The sequence below is a fragment of the Armigeres subalbatus genome, chromosome 3 (assembly GCF_024139115.2).
Source record: "Armigeres subalbatus isolate Guangzhou_Male chromosome 3, GZ_Asu_2, whole genome shotgun sequence".
Taxonomy (NCBI): domain Eukaryota; kingdom Metazoa; phylum Arthropoda; class Insecta; order Diptera; family Culicidae; genus Armigeres; species Armigeres subalbatus.
Genome location: NC_085141.1, coordinates 292,449,110 through 292,462,751, shown reverse-complemented (window position 1 = coordinate 292,462,751; position 13,642 = coordinate 292,449,110). Strand labels below are relative to the sequence as shown.

General features: G+C 43.0%; 1 protein-coding gene across 4 annotated transcripts in view; it reads right to left on the bottom strand.

The window, feature by feature from the left end:
• Positions 1 to 845: 845 nt before the first annotated feature.
• The window catches only part of LOC134224830 (matrix metalloproteinase-2), a 727,658-nt gene continuing 714,861 nt past the window's right edge, over positions 846 to 13,642 (bottom strand). For all 4 annotated transcript variants that reach the window (XM_062704433.1, XM_062704432.1, XM_062704434.1 and 1 more), the window contains one exon: positions 846 to 3,360. In XM_062704433.1, the coding sequence (XP_062560417.1) occupies positions 2,982 to 3,360 (379 nt within the window). In that variant the 3' untranslated portion in view covers positions 846 to 2,981. The remainder of the gene's footprint in view (positions 3,361 to 13,642) is intronic.

The window sequence follows — 13,642 nt, the reverse complement described above, 5'->3', positions numbered from 1 at the left end:
ACTTAAAATTCATTCAGTACAGGAGAGTTGTAACAAGATCACAACATCCATAGTACACAAAAGAATTGTAATAAACAGCATTGTGTAAATGATACTGAACCACTACAACTGATAAGCCTTTTGCAAACGCTATTAGGATTGGCAATCAAATGCACCATCCCTATTAAAATTGTTACACCCTGTCGCAAACCCAGTATTTTACGGCGTACGTAGTTGCCCACGGAAAAGATGTTGAAAAGGGCGTATTGACGCATCTCTACAAAAATTTAGTGAAGTGGAGTGAAATTGTACTCACCTTTTTGCTCGGTACTTACTTCTCACTACCAAGACTGTCTTACTACCCATGTTCCCACTCGCATTCCTGGACATCATCATAAACTTGCCCGACGTCAGACGTCATTTTAGTCTCAGCAGCAGCAGACGAACAGCGTTTTGGATTTCGCGGGAGTTAATGTCGGCGTTCGACGACACACAGTTACCCGTGTAGATTTGCTTCTGCATCCTGTAAATGCAATTTGGTCTTCCTTCTTCTTCTAGATCGTTCCTGTGGGGTTTAGTGACGTTTCTTTGTGATTTATCCAGGATATCAAAAAGTTGTAAATCAGCCGGAACTGGAATTTCAACGATTGAAAAAAATTCTGACAGAAACAAAAAAATCGCCTTCACTTCGTCACGACTTGCTTCGATCTCCCCTGTACGATAATCAAAAAATCCCATTAACCAAAAAATCGCAGTGAGACAGTATATGATTTAAACTATTGTAAAAAAGCATCGGATCTGGTTTTAACAGGCAAAAAGAGCATTATGTAAAGGACATTTATGGATCGTAGAAAAGAACAAACGGCAATATTTTCGGTTTTATTTATTATCAATTATCTATTCGTTCTATTTATCAACTAATTGTCACTTCATTAATGTACGGAATTTGATAAGCGAATGAAATTCAGTCATCGGGGAACAAATTCCGGCATACTTGCAGTTTCCGGCTGAAAACCGTGCATATTCGCTTACTAATACAAAACTAATTAAAATCTAGTCATAGAAGCGCTTTTTTTTCTTTTCTTAATTCACCCTTCCGGTCATTCTCCCTGCACAAGCATCAAAAGCCGGTGATACAGTGTGATGATTTTTGTTGGATTCAGAGTGATAATTCATTTTACAGATAATATTCATAATCGCACATACAACTCGCTTTTCGTGTTTCCTAAATTATTTGTGCACACTAAAAAAGAATCGGAATAAGAGTGCGTGGTTTTTATCACATATAGGACCACGGTCTTCGTTTTGGTAATGACATTTTGTTATAAGTCTCAGCATGAAGGCAATTTAAAATGTAAGGTTTTTTTACACGGTGTTCGTTTTTCACTTAATGCTAATACAATATTTAATTGGATTCTTTGCTTTTTACGTCTAATAAGGCAGAACAAAAATGTCGAGAGGCAATTGGTGTGATTTTAAGTTAATCGAGCATGTCTCGGTATGCAAATGTATATTCATTTAAATGATGTTGAAAATCTCCAAGCTTAATATTTTTGTTAGTTCCAAGAGGTTAGAGTTGTTTGGCATTTTTAAGAAATACGAGAAAAGGTTAAGGATTACCTTAAAACCTTAAAACAACTAAAACATACTACAAAATAGCAGTTGAAATGTGCGCATGAGAGGACGGGACAAGATGAGTATCTTTTTTATATCAATCCCATGCCTTTTTGTTTCGAATCAACTTCGTAAACTGATAAATTATTTACTATAATATAGCAAAACTTACCAAAAATTGAATTTTATTAGAAATTTTAAATGATGCCAAACGATATGTGCAATTAATTCCGATATAGTGTCAGACTTGTTCAACCGATTTGGAATGGCGTCGGATTTGGCATGCCCTGGAGAAGTCATTTGATGGGTTTGACTCTCAGGGTATGACCACGCGAGCTTGATGATTTTTTTGTGGAATCGTCTGTCTCTTTCAATTGCTTATTATTACCCCAGTATGCGAAACGATCCCAGTGCGAAACGATTGGTTTTGCTATTTTAATAGTCCTCCTAAATTTTTAGCTGATTTGGATGTAATTTGATTGTGCACGTGCCATTTGAAGGTTATATGAAAATTACTATGAGAATTGCCACTTATGGAATCCGTTTCGTGAAGCAGCCCAGAATCTATTTGAATATAGGTATTTTACGCATCGCCATCACATAATAGATCCTATAAGCTGAAAGTCACGATATTGTCCCTTGTTAAATTTCCTATGTTGCTAACGTATTCATACGTTTTTAGAGCTCAATGGGATTGGGCAATGATGCGGAACGGTTTTCCACAAAAGTTTCAGTTTTCATAGCAATTTTTATACAAGCTTCAAACTACTTGTGCTCAGTTAAATCACATCCCAATTAGCTACAAGTTTAGGATGATTATTAAAATAGCAAATGCCATTTTTTGAGCATAGGGGAGCAAAAAATCAAAATTTGAATCATTCTAGTGCCCCATTTATCTGACAAAGATTAGTACTGAGAAAGGAATCAAAATGAAAACAACTCTATCCTCTTTAGCTTATTTGAGATCCAAGTCAAAAAAATAACTTAGAGATATGGTCGTAAAAAATATGTAGGGTTACTGTTTCGGTTTTTCATTCCATAATTCTTGTATCCATCCTATTAGAAACAAAGACATAAAAATATAATTTTATTTTTAGCAGTGAGCACACATAATTTGCATAATTTGATCTTACTATTCGCTATATTGCACAATGCTAACGTCATGTATGTGTGCAAAAATACTTATTTTTGGCAGTTTTTTATTCAAAGAATGAGAAGGCTTCACGCAATGCGAATGCCTGTTAATTGTAAAGCAACAGACGATACGTACTTTTTTTTTGGTATCCTCGTTATTTGTTTTTAAAAAAGAATTCTTACCGGCGAAAATATTATTTCTGGAGTTTACCAAAAATTATTCAATTTCATGCCTATTTATTACACTGTGTTTCCTAATAAATTCTCACATACGTAAATTTCAAACTAACTATTAACACTACACTAAGAAGAACCACATTTGCTGTGGTCCAACTTCTGGGGCTTCCACTAACCACCACAGCCTCCTCCTCACCTTCGGTGGTGCTGTGCACCATGGGTTCTTTTTGTTTCGTCGAGTGTTGGCACTTCATCCACCGTTCGGCCGACGGGTGCGAATCGCTGTGGTCAACGCTCATCCGCAGATCGTTGAAGCGCCAGTAGCCCTTGCCCTTGAAGAAGTACGTCCGACCGTCGCGGTTCTGGAAGGCGGAATCGATGTTGTAGCCGATTCCCTTCCACATCGACATATCCCGGGGGTAGTCCAGCTCGACGTGGTTGGCGTCCTCGTCGAATCTGTGGGATGGATACAAACGTTGGGAGAATGTTGAACTATTTTTATTACAAAGTCGTTTTGGAGCAATAGATACAGTGCAGAAGTAATTTAGGGAAAATTCTTCCTTGGTAAAATCTTCCGGATTTTCGAAGACGAGGGGGGAGGAGCTTCCTGGAAGCGATTCCCAAAGAAATTTTGAATAGTTTATCGAGGAATTTTTGAAGATTTTCCCGCAAAAAATCCCAAGAGTTTTAGATATTTCGAAAAAAACAGTTTTGAATATTTCGAAGCGATTCCCGCGAAAATTCCGAGGAATTTTACAAGAAACATCCGAACATTTGCTCGCAGGAATTTCAAAGCGTTTCCCAAGAAATTATCAAATAGTTTACCAAGGAAAAGTTTAAGAGTTTTCCCATAAAATTTGGAGGCGAAATTTGAAGCGTTTTTCGAGTTTCCCGAGAAACTTCGAAGCGATTTAGAGTTTTCGAGGAAACTTCGAAGTATTTCCCGAGGAATGACCAAATTCTCGCGGACAATTCGAAGAGTTTTTTGATGAAATTAAGGAGCGTTTTCCAGGAAACTTTGAAGAGCTTTCCAGGGATCATTTGAAAAGTTTCCCGAGAAAATTTCGGAGAGTTTGCAAAAGAATATCTGAGGAGTTGCCCGAGGAACTCTCGAAGCGTTTTAGAGCTTCCGATGAAATTTTGAAGCGTTTCCCGAGGAAATTCTAACAAATTTCCCAAGAAATATCCGAACAGTTGCTAAAAACATTTTGAACCGTTTCCCGATAAATTTCCGAATAGTTTCCTAAGGAAAATTCCGAAAAGTTCCCCGAAAAATTTTCTTAAGAGTTTCTGTTTAACACTCCTCCGACCGTGCCTCCCAAACAGTCGGAACGCTATTTTCAAATCGCTATATCTCAGCCGTTAATGAACCGATTTGAACAATTTAGGGACTCACAAATTTTCCCGTCCATCAAGATTTGTCTGAGATGTTGAGACCTCCGATCGGACCAAAAATGACCTCTGTGGACCTCCAAACGTCGGAGCAAGTCGTGATTTTCATACAAATTGCGTGGTTGGTGCTCACCAGCTTGATGTTCATGCTAATATTAGTAAGATATTTCGAAATCTGTGAGATTTAGAAAATTGCTGCCTTCTACAAATTTGTTCAGGAGGCCAAAACCATTCTGTCGCTGATTATATTATTTCGGAACTCGTCCGCTTGGCGGCGCTAGTGTATATGAGAAAGATCGCTGGGTCAAATATTTCGGAATCCGTAAGACTTAGGAAGCTGTCGTCTTTTACAATTTTGTTCAGGAGGCCAAAACTGTACTGTTGCAGATCATATTATTTCGGAACTCACCCGCTAGGCGGCGCTAGTGTATATGAGAATACTCGTTTGGTCAAATATTTCGGAATCCGTAAGATTTAGAAAGCCGTCGTCTTCTACAATTTTGTTCGGGAGGCCAAAACCATACTGTCGCAGATCATATTATTTCGGAACTTGTCCGCTTGACGGCGCTAGTGTATATGAGAAAGATCGCTGGGTCAAATATTTCGGAATCCGTAAGATTTAGAAAGCTGTCGTCTTCTACAATTTTGTTCAGGAGGCCAAAACCATACTGTCGAAGATCATATTATTACGGAACTCGTCCGCTTGGCGGCACTAGTGTATATGGGAATACTCGTAGGGTCAAATATTTCTGAATCCGTAAGATCTAGAAAGCTTCCGTCTTCTACAATTTTGTTCAGGAGGCCAAAACCATACTGTTGCAGATCATATTATTTCGGAACTCGCCCGCTTGGCGGCGCTAGTGTATATGAGAATACTCGTTTGGTCAAATATTTTGGAATCCATAAAATCTAAAGCTTCCTTCTTCTACAAATTTGTTCAGGAGTGCACAACCATACTGTCGCAGATCATATTATTTCGGAACTCGTCCGCTTGGCGACGCTAGTGTATATGAGAATACTCGTTGGGTCAAATATTTTGGAATTCGCAAGATTCAAAAAGCTGTCGTCTTTTACAATTTTGTTCAGGAGGCCAAAACCATACTGTCGCACAGAATGTCCTACGCTCAGGGAAAAAATTCTGCTCTTTGGTTTTACTCCATCTGAACGATTTTATAGTCATAACTGAGTAAGTTTAACTAATAGAGAGATATTTGAATTTTCTAAATGTTATAGCAAACTGTCAAAAAAATTCACACCAGGAATTCCTCCGGAAGTTCCCCGAGGAGTTCCTTCGGAAGTTCCCCCAGGAGTTCCTTCGGAAGTTCCCCCAGGAATTCCTCCAAAAGTTCCATCAGGAATTCCTCCAGAAGTTCCTTCAGAAATTCCTCCGGAAGTTTCTCCAGGAATTGCTCCGCAAATTCCTCCAGGAACTCCTCCGAAAGTTCCTCCAGGAATTCCTCCGGAAGTCCCTCCAGGAATTCCTCCAAAAGTTCCCTCCAGGAATTCCTCCGGAAGTTCCTTCAGGAATTCCTCCGGAAGTTCCTCCAGGAATTCCTCCGGAAGTTCCTCCAGGAATTCCTCCGGAAGTTCCTCCGCTACTGTATATGAGAAAGATCGCTGGGTCAAATATTTCGGAATCCGTAAGATTTAGAAAGCTGTCGTCTTCTACAATTTTTTTTAGGAGGCCAAAACCATACTGTCGAAGATCATATTATTACGGAACTCGTCCGCTTGGCGGCACTAGTGTATATGGAAATACTCGTTGGGTCGAATATTTTGGAACCCGTAGGATCTAGAAAGCTTCCGTCTTCTACAATTTTGTTCGGGAGGCCAAAACCATACTGTTGCAGATCATATTATTTCGGAACTCGTCCGCTTGACGACGCTAGTGTGTATGAGAATACTCGTTGGGTCAAATATTTTGGAATTCGCAAGATTCAAAAAGCTGTCGTCTTTTACAATTTTGTTCAGAAGGCCAAAACCATACTGTCGCACAGGTTGTCCTACGCTCAGAAAAAAATTCTGCTCTTTGGTTTTCCTTTGGTTGGTTCCTCCAGGAATTCCTCCGGAAGTTCCTCCAGGAATTCCTCCGGAAGTTCCTCTAGGAATTCCACCGGAAGTTCCTCCAGGACTGCCTCCGGAAACTCCTCCAGAAATTACTCCGGAAGTTCTTCCAGGAATTCCTCCGAAATTCTTCCAGGTGTTCCTCCGGAATTTCCTCCAGAAATTCCACCGGAAGTTTCTCCAGGAATTCCTCTCGAAGTTTTTTCAGGAATTCCTCCGGAAGATCTTCCAGGAATTCCTCCGGAAGTTCCTCCAGGAATTCTTAAGAAGTTCTTTCAGGAATTCTTCCGGAAGTTTCTCCAGGAATTCCTCAGGAAGTCCCTCTCCTCCGGAAGTTCCAGCAGGAATTTCTTGGGAAGTTCCTCCAGGAATTCCTCCGGAAGTCTCTCCAGGAATTCCTCCGGAAGTCTCTCCAGGAATTCCTCCGGAAGTCTCTCCAGGAATTCCTCCGGAAGTCTCTCCAGGAATTCCTCCGGAAGTCTCTCCAGGAATTCCTCCGGAAGTCTCTCCAGGAATTCCTCCGGAAGTTCCTCCAGGAATTCCTCCGGAAGTTCCTCCAGGAATTTCTCCGGAAGTTCCTCCAGGAATTCCTCCGGAAGTTCCTCCAGGAATTCCTCCGGAAGTTCCTCCAGGAATTCCTCCGGAAGTTCCTCCAGGAATTCCTCCGGAAGTTCCTCCAGGAATTCCTCCGGAAGTTCCACCAGGAATTCCTCCGGAAGTTCCTCCAGGAATTCCTCCGAAGTTCCTCCAGGAATTCCTCCGAAGTTCCTCCAGGAATTCCTCCGGAAGTTCCTCCAGGAATTCCTCCGGAAGTTCCTCCAGGAATTCCTCCAGAAGTTCCCCAGGAATTCCTCCGAAGTTCCCCAGAATTCCTCCGGAAGTTCCCACGAATTCCTCCGGAAGTTCCCCAGGAATTCCTCCGGAAGTTCCCCAGGAATTCCTCCGGAAGTTCCCCAGGAATTCCTCCGGAAGTTCCCCAGGAATTCCTCCGGAAGTTCCCCAGGAATTCCTCCGGAAGTTCCTCCAGGAATTCCTCCGGAAGTTCCTCCAGGAATTCCTCCGAAAGTTCCTCCAGGAATTCCTCCGAGAGTTCCTCCCGGAATTCCTCCGGAAGTTCCCCCAGGAATTCCTCCGGAAGTTCCTCCAGGAATTCCTCCGGAAGTTCCTCCAGGAAGTCCTCCGGAAGTTCCTCCAAGAATTCCACCGAAGTTCCTCCAAGAATTCCTCCGGAAGTTCCTCCAAGGAATTCCTCCGGAAGTTCCTCCAGGAATTCCTCTCGAAGTTCCTCCAGGAATTCCTCCGGAAATTCCTCCAGGAATTCCTCCGGAAGTTCCTCCAGGAATTCCTCCGGAAGTTCCTCCAGGAATTCCTCCGGAAGTTCCTCCAGGAATTCCTCCGGAAGTTCCTCCAGGAATTCCTCCGGAAGTTCCTCCAGGAATTCCTCCGGAAGTTCCTCCAGGAATTCCTCCGGAAGTTCCTCCAGAAATTCCTCCGGAAGTTCCTCCAGGAATTCCTCCGAAAGTTCCTCCAGGAATTCCTCCGGAAGTTCCTCCAGGAATTCCTCCGGAAGTTCCTCCAGGAATTCCTCCGGAAGTTCCTCCAGGAATTCCTCCGGATGTTCCTCCAGGAATTCCTCCGGAAGTTCCTCCAGGAATTCCTCCGGAAGTTCCTCCTGGAATTCTTCCGGAAGTTCCTCCAGGAATTCCTCCGGAAGTTCCTCCAGGAATTCCTCCGGAAGTTCCCCCAGGTATCAGGTATCAGGTATCAGAACGTCGGCTCAGGAGGCACGTTCCCCTCAATTTGGGAGATTTGTGCCATCGTTTTCATTGGCCTTTTCTCATCATTTACCTGACGGAAAAGGAAGTGAAAAGGGGAAAGGAAGAGGAAGTGAAGTTGGAAAGGAGAATGGAACCATTTATAGGAAAGCCAATTATGTAGACTCACACGCATTCAGCTAGGGACTAAAGAGAGATCACAAAACACAGTGGACGTAACAATGGACAAACGTCAAAGACGAAACACAGAGTGCACTGTGAAAAACGCATAATGCGAATCCATATAGGTGACAATCACAAAGTACATTGTAAAAATCGCATAAGGCGAATCCATATAGGTGGCAATTTGTTGAAAACTAAGTAAAACACATATTCATAACCCCATTCTTATTGAACCTCATGTTGAGATTGAACAAGAGTAGCCGAACCCGAACGTCAAGAACGAAACACAGAGTACACTGTGAAAAACGCATAATGCGAATCCATACAGGTAACATACGCAAAGTACATTGTAAAAAAAAACACATAATGCGAATCCATATAGGTGACAATTTATTGAAAACTAAGTAAAACACATATTCATAACCCCACTCTTATTTAACCTCACGTTGAGATTGAACAAGAGTAGCCGAAGCCGAACGTCAAGGACTAGACAAAGAGTACACTGTGAAAAACGCATAATGCGAATCCATAAAGGTAACATACACAAAGCACTTAAAAAAAAAAAACGCGCATAATGCGAATCCATATAGGTGACAATTTGTTGAAAAACAACTAAGTAAAAAAAAAACATTTTCATAACCCCTCCCTTATTCAACCTGAAGTTGAGATTAAACAAGAGTAGCTGAAGCCGAACGTCAAAGACAAAACACAGAATACACTGTGAAAAACGCATAATGCGAATCCATATAGGTGACAAACACAAAGTACATTGTAAAAAAATGCATAATGCGAATCCATATAGGTGGAAGTTTGTTGAAAAACTAAGTAAAACACATATTCATAACCCCACACCCACGTTGAGGATGAACAAGAGTAGCCAAAGCCGAACGTCAAAGACGAGACACAGAGTACACTGTGAAAAACGCATAATGCGAATCCAAATAGGTGACAATTTGTTGAAAACTAAGTAAAACACTTATTCATAACCCCACTCTTATCTAACCTCACGTTGAGATTGAACAAGAGTAGCCGAAGCCAAACGTCAAGGACGAGACACAGAGTACACTGTGAAAAAACGCATAATGCGAATCCATATAGGTAACATACACAAAGCACATTGTAAAAAACGCATAATACGAATCCATATAGGTAACATACACAAAGCACATTGTAAAAAACGCATAATGCGAATCCATATAGGTGACAATTTGTAGAAAACTATTCTATATATAAAACACATATTCATAACCCTACTTTTATTTAACCTCACGATGAGGTTGAATAAGAGTAGCCGATTATCTCGGAGAAGTAAAAGTCAACTACGCCATAGCTCCAATTAGCGCAGCGAGGGCTCAAATACTGTGAAAGGGGCCCTGGTGCTTCACAGGCTCCGTTTGCGGTTAGGTTCTTATTAGACCCCCTAACCATTCATTCGTAGGCACGGTAAGCATAAAGCCGCATCACACCGAAAATTAGGGGTCACCTGTATGGTGGACTACTGGAACAGGCAATCCGTAATGTTCTTAGCCAGATAACCAGCTGCCGACACCACACGGCTATCTAGGCTGTTCGTGGAGAGAAGTTGACATTGACTTTACGTCAACTCTCAATGTGGCCGAACAGCCGAAGAAATACCTCCGGAAGTTCCTCCAGGAATTCCTCCGGAGGTGCCTCCAGGAATTCCTCCGGAAGTTCCTCCAGGCATTGCTCCGGTAGTTCCTCCAGAAATTCCTCCATAAGAGCCTCCAGGAATTTCTCCGGAAGCTTCCCCAGGAATTCCTCCCGAAGTTCCCCCAGGCATTCCTCCGAAAGTTCCCCCAGGAATTCTTCCGGAAGTTCCTCCAGGAATTCCTCCGGAAGTTCCTCCAGGAATTCCTCCGGAAGTTCCCCCAGGAATTCCTCCGGAAGTTCCTCCAGGAATTCCTCCGGAAGTTCCTCCAGGAATTCCTCCGGAAGTTCCTCCAGGAATTCCTCCGGAAGTTCCTCCAGGAATTCCTCCGGAAGTTCCTCCAGGAATTCCTCCGGAAGTTCCCCCAGGAATTCCTCCGGAAGCTCCCCCAGGAATTCCTCCGGAAGTTCCCCCAGGAATTCCTCCTGAAGTTCCTCCTCCTCCGGGAATTCCTCCGGAAGTTCCTCCGGGAATTTCTCCGGAAGTTCCTCCGTCCTTCATCCAGTAATTCCTCCAAAAGCTCACCCAGGAATTCCTCCAGAAGTTCATCCAGAAATTCCTCTGGAAGTGGTGTGGCGCGGCAGCTACAGGTCTAGTCCAGTTTTGACCTACTGAACAAATTGAGTAAATTTCAACTTTCTAAGTTTCACGGATTCCAAAATATCAAACCCAATGAGTATTCCCATATACACTAGCTCCGTGTAGCGATGCTGGAGCTTGGACCGATGCAGCTGCCGCTGCCAGTCGCGTGTGCGGCAGTAGCGGTGGGAGTATTGGAATCGCACTACGACGAGCCGGGATGGCTGGAAAGTTCACTTCGTTGATTACAGAAACACGGTTCTTCTTCGGAATGGTCCTGTTGAAAGCCTTCTTCCGGATTTCCAGGAACTTGGCTCGCTTTGGGCAGCCCTTTGTGATGGCCCGATGTTTATCGCCACAGTTGGCGCACTTGGGATCGGCCACCTCCATCTTGTAGCACTCGTCAGTCGGATGGGGTTCGCCACACTTGTTGCAGCGCGGCTTCATGCGGCATTTCCTTGTGCCGTGCCCGAAATTGAAGCAGTTTGCGTGACATCGCGGTGCACTGGCCGATATCGCTCCCAGTCAACGACGGTGTAATTTATAACGCCAACCAGCTTCAAATCCTGGATCAGGTAAAGCTGGTAGCGATATCTCCTCGCCTTGTCGTGACGAGCGATCTTGTGCACGGCTACTGGCTTCAGTCCGCAACTTTCAAGCTCTGCTTGGAGCTCTTTCTCCTTCATGTCGTGGAGTCCTCGCAGCAAAGCCTTTAGCGGTTTCGTGCCGGGGTGGTCATGAGTGTAGTATTTATACTTGTGGACCTCGAGGAACTCCACGACGGGTTGATGATGGTCCTTGTTTGCCGGCATCACTTTCACGCCCTCGCTGCAGAGCCGAAAAGTACATTTCTGCCCCTTAGCGATCAGCTGGCGAATTTTTGGGCATAAATCCGGCGGATCGCCCTTCACAAACACGGGCGGGCACTTCTCCTTCCGCTCCGATTGCACCTGCGGCAGCTACGATTGCTGCTTCTTCCTCGTTTATAGCGGATTGTCGGCGTCATCAAGCGGCAACGGCGAGAACACGTTGCTCTGAAAAAGCTGCTTGGAGGGCTTACCCGCGCCTCCAAGAGCAGTGCGCTTAGGCACTTTTCCCGCGACCGAATCGGCCACCGAGTCTCCGGGAGAAAATAACGCCAACGCGACGAAGCGAAAACGTAAACAGCGAACGAACGAGAAAAAACACTTGGAAAAAATGCGTGAGGAAGAAACACGTTCGTACGTGCTGCTGTCTCAAACTGGAATCGATCGGATCCCTTTGTTCTTTGTATCCCAGAGCCTTCTGGTGAAAATGTCATACGAAACATTGTTTCGTGTAACATGCTCGCAAGGTGGTGGTAGAGGAATTGAGCGATCTTTTTTAGGAAAATGTTCAAGCTGTTACGTCTGTTCGTCTGTGGTTTTAGCCTCCTGAACAAAATTGTAGAAGACGCCAGCTTTCTACATCTTTCGGATTTCAAAATATTAGACCCAACGAGTATTCCCATATACACTAGCGCCGCTAAGCGAACGAGTTCCGGAATTATATTATCTTGGACAGTATGGTTTTACATTCCTGAACAAAATTGTAGAAGACGTCAGCTTTCTAAATCTTTCGTATTCCGAAATATTTGACCCAGCGATCTTTTTCATATACACTAGCACCGCCAAGCGGACGAGTTTCGAAATGATATGATCTGCGACAGTATGGTTTTACACTCCTGAACAAGATTGTAGAAGACGGCAGCTTCCCAAATCATACAGACTCTGAAATATTTGACCCAGCGATCTTTGTCATATACACTAGCGCTGCCAAGCGGACGAGTTCCCAAATAATATGATCCGCGACAGTATGTTTATGCACTCCTGAACAAGATTGTAGAAGATGGCAGCTTTCCAAATCCTACAGATTCCGAAATATTTGACCCAATGGGCATTCCCATATACACTAGCGCCGCTAAGCGGAAGAGTTCCTAAATTATATTATCTTTGACTGTATGGTTTTACACTCCTGAACAAAATTGTAGAAGACGTCAGCTTTCTAAATCTTTCGTATTCCGAAATATTTGACCCATCGAGTATTCCCATATACACTAGCGCCGCCAAGCGGACGAGTTCCGAAATAATATGATCTGCGACAGTATGGTTTTACACTCCTGAGAAAAATTGTAGAAGACGTCAGCTTTCTAATTCTTTCGTATTCCGAAATATTTGACCCATCGGGTATTCCCATATACACTAGCGCCGCCGCCTAGCAGACGGGTTCGAAATAATATGATCTGCAACAGTATGTTTTTACACTTCTGAACAAGATTGTAGAAGACGGCAGCTTTCTAAATCTTACAGATTTCGAAATATTTGACCCAGCGATCTTTCTCATATACACTAGCGCCGCCAAAGCGGACGAGTTCCGAAATAATATAATCAGCGACAGAATGGTTTTGGCCTCCTGAACAAATTTGTAGAAGGCAGCAACTTTCTAAATCTCACAGATTTTCGAATATCTTACTAATATTAGCATGAACATCAAGCTGGTGAGCACCAACCACGCAATTTGTATGAAAATCACGACTTGCTCCGACGTTTGGAGGTCCACAGAGGTCATTTTTGGTCCGATCGGAGGTCTCAACATCTCAGACAAATCTTGATGGACGGGAAAATTTGTGAGTCCCTAAATTGTTCAAATCGGTTCACTCACGGCTGAGATATAGCGATTTGAAAATAGTGTCTTTCGAGGCATGGTCGTTCGTGTAAGTAAAACCTATCACGGTCGGAGGAGTGTTAAAGAGTTTCCTGAGGAAATTTCGAAGTGTTTCCTAAGGAAATTCTGAAAAACTTTCCGATGAATATCCGAAGAGTTTCGAGAGAAATATTAGAAGAGATTTCCGAGGAAATTTTGATGTTTTTCTGGAGGAAATTTTGTATCGCAAATTCCAAATTTCCGCAAAAATAAGATGTTTCTGAAGAAATTCCGGTGAATTTTTCCAGGGAATATACGAAGAGTTGCCCCTAGAAATTGTAGGGAAAGTTAGGGATTGGAATAAAAACTATTAAAAAAATATATAACATTTGTAACTGTTGTGTCACCCACCACACTGAACTATTTATAATTGTAA